Consider the following 6,245-nt stretch of genomic DNA (forward strand, 5'->3'; position numbering starts at 1 on the left):
GAGGGGAAAAGAGCCAACTTAATATATCAGGATAAAATTGAAAACACACCTTAGGTTAACACTCCTGGTTTTAAATAAGATGCAGTCAATGTTCAGAATAGACACAGGTTTGGAGGGTGGGGAATAAACTTTTGTTTTACACAAGCTATTTCATATTCTCTTTACATTTAGTGTTCTGCTTTTGCTTATAAGGCCTACATTTGATTTTTATTCACAAACAGTTAAGCATAAGCTGCATTTTTCATCGTGTACTTTTAAGGATGCACTGGATTTGCTAACGGAAGGAGAAAGAAAGGTGATTTAGGGCATATATCTTGGCAGTACATATCAGCAATTAAAATGCAAAGCTTTCATTTTGCCTACACACAATACAAAGAGACCTCCTTACACTCTGTAGCAATTTGAACACTACAACTGCCTATACACATGCATGGAGGTGGGTGGTTCCCAGACAACTGCTGTAATTAAATTTATTTAAAAATGGCCACAGGACGCTTTATCTAAACCTCGTTCAACAAGGTTTAGTTAAAGCACCCTGTGGCCATTTTAAATGTGGCACTGCAGCATTCCCAGATTAATCGGGTCTGTTCCAACACGTTTTAATAGAACACCAAGGAACACACGTACAAGGCAGTCTACAGTACCAAATCCTACAGCCACACTCAGTAGGTTCACTTCAAGCCAGAAATACCAACCACCACCTAAAGGACACTTTCATATTTTCCTCAAATTGCATATGAGAAAAGAGAGTGAAATCTTGACTCCACTGAAGTAAATGGTAAGCCTTCTATTGTTCAGTAGAGTCAGAGTAAAACCTTAAGTTCACTACCAAATTTGATTTCACGTGCTGTATTTTCTGTGATATTGTAACTTCTTGCAAAGTAAGGCATGAATTAACAGACAATGCTACAAAATCAGAAAACAAATTAAAAAAAACAAAACAGACATAATGGATGAACAAATCTCCTAGGATTTTACCTTTCCTTGACAGCTTGGAGAGAGACGAGAGGAGATGGGGAACGAAATGACAAAGGAATACTGAATGGGAGAAAAGTCTCAGTCCGATCAGTCTCAACCGTCACAGAAGCATGAGACACGTTGTCTAACAATGGAATTGAAATAAAAATCATGAAACAGTGAAGTGACCTGACAAAATGAAACATTTAGTCAAATTCTGAGCTGGAAACTCTTAACAGGGAAACCGCTTTTACATGACATAAAACATGTTTATGGACGTTTTTTATTTTTGTAACTGAAGACAGATTTTTTTGGTGGAATTCTCTTTTTAAGGGAGAAGGTGCCTCAAAGGGTAAGAGTCTAGCATTGAGCACGAGGGGTGTGTGCACAAAGTCTATTTCAATGTTACTGACCTTGGACTTAGTGAGCTTTTTTTATTCATTTTTTGGATCTGCACTGATAAGTGCTGTGAGGCAGCTGACAAAACAATGACAGTTATAGAGGGAAACACTGAATGAACAGTAGTCTTCTGTTCAATGGCTTCTAGCCAGATGACTACATTTGAACCAATCACGGTTGCACAAAAATTCAAAAGATTGTCATGCATAAAACTACAAGGTATTTCAAAAAAGCCAACTCAGTCTGAATACCCGTAATGAAATATCCATTGCTACACTCTCTCGTTCTATCTGAAGACAAATCAGTATAACTTAATCCGAGTGCTAACCCTTGACATCAACCAAAGGGAAATCAGTAACCGAAAATGTTTACATAATCTGTTTGTTAGTTTTTCTTTCCCCAGTAACTACCAATGAATTTGTTCCTTTTCTTTTTTGCCCTTCATCCTTGAGAACATACATAGTATGTGCCAGTCATACTAAAGCTCAGACAACAGATGAAGTCAGTTTTGAGCCATCTGTTTTACCTTTTGGACATTTTTTTTTTAAAGAAGAAAACAAAAAGCACAAAACTCTCCTACAATGCAAATGAATTCACAGTTGCAGTCTTTTTTCAGATGTTGTCAGTAGCATTTTTCTGTTGTTCTTTTCAAACCATGCCCTAGCATGAGTCATGCACAAAATGCCCTCTGGATTTTTAGATGATGCAATTAAGGAAAAAGAGTTAATTTTAATAATGGTGGCTCGGATTTTACCGCCTGCTGCTTCAGAACAACATCTTTGAAAATTATTTCTGCTAGCATTCACAGTAACCCTACCCACACAGTACCAGAATAAATGATCTATCGAGTCAGTAGACCTCAAGATCAATATTACACTTCCTGCAAACAGACTAGCTTTTATGCATTATGTGGAAAAGCATCATGTAAAAGTTAATGGCCCTTTATATAAAATGTGAAGAGAAGAGGCCATTCATTATGCTTACTTAATAAGGGAAGCATCTCAAGCACCACATGAAAAACTCACATGCAGACACAGAGACAGAGAACCATCTAGTACTTATGTGATTTAGCGATTTAAAATAGTCTGATTTGTTTCAAATCAAATGCCCTTGTTTTAACCTTCTTAAACATAATAAGGTGATATGGTAAAAGGTGTAAAGATGATGAAACAAGAGACATATGGCAAATGTAAAAGCTGATGGTTACAAATGTCACTAGCATTGATTAGTAGCATAACACAACGTAAAAAGAAAGGATGAAGGATATTAACTTATAAATCTTTATTTTTTATCATTACTTCCTGACACACATTGAGATGAAACCCACTACTTCTAGACAAAAAACAACACAGCACAAAAAGAAAATCCACCTGTTTTTGTGCTAGCAAAGTTTAGCTAATGGCGTCAGTGGATTAATCACTAAAAAGGACAAAGAAACATTCCAATATATTTTCAAAACCTGTAATACATCCTATTTTGATTTTAGGTACTCTGCATCTTTCCCTCTTGAAAACACCCAGTTCTCTACTTAAGGGGTCAGGAAGATTTCACAGTATTTCATCACCTGCTAGAGTCTGCAGCTGATGGATAAGACGCTCCCATTTACACAGCTGAGGAAAGGGAGATGTTGCCCTGTGTATTCAGCTATGTGGGTATCCAGGAAGGGTAGCATCCTCAATTCAAATGTGGATTCAGTATTATCTCTTACTAAACCTTGTCTCTTCAGTTCTGTGTCATCCAGCTCTTCTGGTACAAGTGACTAGATTTGTTTTTTCTTTTTAAAGCAAGCTAAGTCTCCACATGCTTCCTCAATAACAGCAGAGTATACTCTCTGTAAGAGCAGGGTCCTTCCTGAAAGGCCACGCTATATCCAAGTCTAGCACCAAAAAGCCTCTAGCTCTTGGTGGGAAAATAAAGGGCAATGCTGGTGGGATTGTGTAACAGCATTAGTATTTCAAAATGATACTTTACCCTACCCCCTCAATATGCTTATCTTTGAAAATACAAAAAAGCCACCACCTCAGAAAAAAAAAATAAAACTGCAGGGAAGTTAAAAGCTCTCTTCTTACACCTACCACCATCTCAGATCCAAAATCCAGGTATGTTAGCTGATGTTGGAATTGTTTTTTTTTTTACATAGAAGTTAGACTGTAAAAATGACAAAGTATTTTTAAGTCTGTTATGAAATCACTAGTTACTTGATGAAAAGTGCGTGACAAGCACATTTCCAATGTATGCCATTACCAAGGTCCACTTGCTCTTCTTCCTGATGTGCAGAAAATTCTTTAAGTCTCTCATCTTCTGATAGGGCTTGACTGTGTATAGAACAAGAGTCCTCATCTGACTGACTGCCTCTTCGGCTAATAACACGATAAATACCAGAGTCTAAAACACTGAAACTTTCCTGTGGAAAGGGAAGAGTCACATGAGGCACAGAAATATCCTTCCATATTAAATCACATTCTAAGAAAAAAAAAAAGCATCACCAAAACTTTTTTTTATCACCATGGTACAGATTCTACCACTACCCTTCTCACGCATCTTCAGAGTGAAAACCAACTTGGGTATTTGCATGCTGATAACTATGCAACATCATGCAACTGGTTTATTTAAAAAAAAAAAAGAAACATTTTTAGAAGAGTATTTATAAAACAACTATAAATGTAGTGGCATGAGCAGAATAATATTCAAGAACTCACTAATTTTAAAACGTTGGTTGTGACCAGCACAATGTTGTGGGGGCAAGTCATTTCACCTTTCTGTACTTGCCTACATTTAAGTTTTGGGTCACATTATAATGGACTGACTCCCAGCTAACAAGAATTAGCTAATACAGATTCTTCATAAAATTACCCTCTAGAACATGCACATTTCTTCCTGGCCCAGGCTATGCCTTTCAGCATCTACAAAAACACGTAACACTCCTCTACCTCAAGAAGTTATTGTGTGAATAATTTGTTGCCTAAAATACTTTGAATGTGGAAAGAACCATGCATGTTATTAAACACGGTATTCACAAGATACTGAAAGCTGTAGCCACTGCCAACCAACCATACACATAAGACAATAATGGCACCAACTGTGAATTTTTCCTGTGTTTTCAGGAAGAATGTGAAAACCACTTAAAATACAGCTTCAGAAGAGAAAAACGCTCATGCATTAACCACCATGGGTCAGATAAGCTAATAACCAGGGAGGCCCACAATATCAGATTGTACCCTTACAAATTTAAATATCTGAATTAACAGTGTCTTCCCTTCCTCACCCAGCAGTCCCCAATAAGGAATAGACATTCAAAATATATGACCACTGCCAGTTAAAACAGACACTTTGCAAGAAAACTATTCTCCAATGTGTGAAGTGTATGTTAATAGGCAAGGTTGTAAATAGTGATGATGTGGACTGAAGGGTGGGAAAAAGAAACATCCAGGACTTCATGTGCACCTACATGTGATGAGATACTGCTCCTCCTACTGCTGCATGCAGAATCTAGAGGTTCCAACTTTGAAATCAATTCTTCCAGTTGACTAATGACATCTGGTTGTGTTGAGAGGTCCAGCTGTGATTTCAAGTGTTCTAACTTATCTAGAGGCAAAGCTTTTCTTGCCTACCAATACATAAAAATAGAAAAAGAAAAGAGTACTGTTAAGATTTTTATATTCAGCGGGAAAGTAACACTTATGCCTCTCTGACCAAGTTAGTCTATAAAGGTGCCACGCTGTCCCACTTTCTGCCCATCTTCAGACTAACATGGCTAACTACCTCTGACTAGACTAGTTATAATAATACCATTTATACAAGATAAGTTTTAACTGAAAGGTGTCACTACTGGTTAATTTTAGAGCTGCATCTCAATGTAGGGGAAAAGGTCCAAAATCCTAAGTGCAAAATTCCACAGGACTTGTTTCAGGGGGTCGGCACATGGGGAGGACAACTGAACAGACACAGTTTAGGCAGTACACAGATAGCAAAAAGAGTTTACTTACTCTGCAGGAAACAATGGAGTTCTGGAAGAGGCAGCAGACTTTGGCAGCAAGGCTCCAGAAGCCTCGTCGCAGCAGACGTTCTACACAGCGCTCCACTAGCAGAAGGGAGAGGTGCGAGACTTTCCCATACGTATGCAGACAGAATAACTCATTTTTGAATACTGCAATATCCTGAATATCTACATAAAAACAGTTGAGCAGAAAAGTCATTGGGGTTAAATGACCTAACCAGCCTTTCTTCCAATTTCCTTCTTAACCTGCCTGTTAACAATTTCAACAGCTTTCCATTCTTATAATTCATCAGTAACAAGTAACATTAGATGGTACTATACCACTTTCTAATTAATGTGATGTACAATGAAAGTAATGAAGTCCCTTGGCCTTTGCAAAACTGCCTAAAAGCATTAAAAAAAAAAAAAATATCCCCAAATGAGGTACTTTATTTTTCTTTAAAAACAACAGATACTAATTCAAAGACAGACACTGTCTTTAAATCCATTCCTAAAATCTAAATTTTGATTCAGCTTCGTTATGGAATAAAGACTTCCTGCCCCTTTTTATAGGGGCAGACCTTATGTGACCCTAGTGACAGGAGGCATGCCCAGGCAAGGGTCAGCCCTTGGTGTACTGAGCATGTGTGCTCCATGCAGAGATGTGCAGTTTCGGGTGTCTGTAATGGTGAGAGTTGCTGGTTTTGCAGGGTCTTTTGTCTTTCAAATGCTGGTCTTGTCTCTGTTCCTGGGTGAGCTCCATGGTTCCTGGGTGAATCAATGCGAGGTTATGACTCAGTCATTACAGGCCATTCAGTAGAGGCCTGCTACCATTGTATTTCAGTTATTCCCACTTACACTCATTCATCGGGGAACCAATTTCTAGATGGGGTCATCTAGACCCAGCACTATT

General features: G+C 38.0%; 1 protein-coding gene across 4 annotated transcripts in view; it reads right to left on the bottom strand.

Moving 5' to 3' along the window:
* The window catches only part of HPS5 (HPS5, biogenesis of lysosomal organelles complex 2 subunit 2), a 38,166-nt gene that overhangs the window by 20,401 nt on the left and 11,520 nt on the right, over positions 1-6,245 (bottom strand). For all 4 annotated transcript variants that reach the window (XM_025202120.1, XM_025202118.1, XM_006022002.3 and 1 more), the window contains exons 9-12: positions 5,343-5,521; positions 4,805-4,963; positions 3,601-3,760; positions 979-1,102 (exon numbers count right to left, since the gene is read on the bottom strand). In XM_025202120.1, coding sequence (XP_025057905.1) covers positions 979-1,102; positions 3,601-3,760; positions 4,805-4,963; positions 5,343-5,521 — 622 coding nt within the window. The remainder of the gene's footprint in view (positions 1-978; positions 1,103-3,600; positions 3,761-4,804; positions 4,964-5,342; positions 5,522-6,245) is intronic.

This window comes from Alligator sinensis, unplaced genomic scaffold (assembly GCF_000455745.1).
Source record: "Alligator sinensis unplaced genomic scaffold, ASM45574v1 scaffold983_1, whole genome shotgun sequence".
NCBI lineage: Eukaryota > Metazoa > Chordata > Crocodylia > Alligatoridae > Alligator > Alligator sinensis.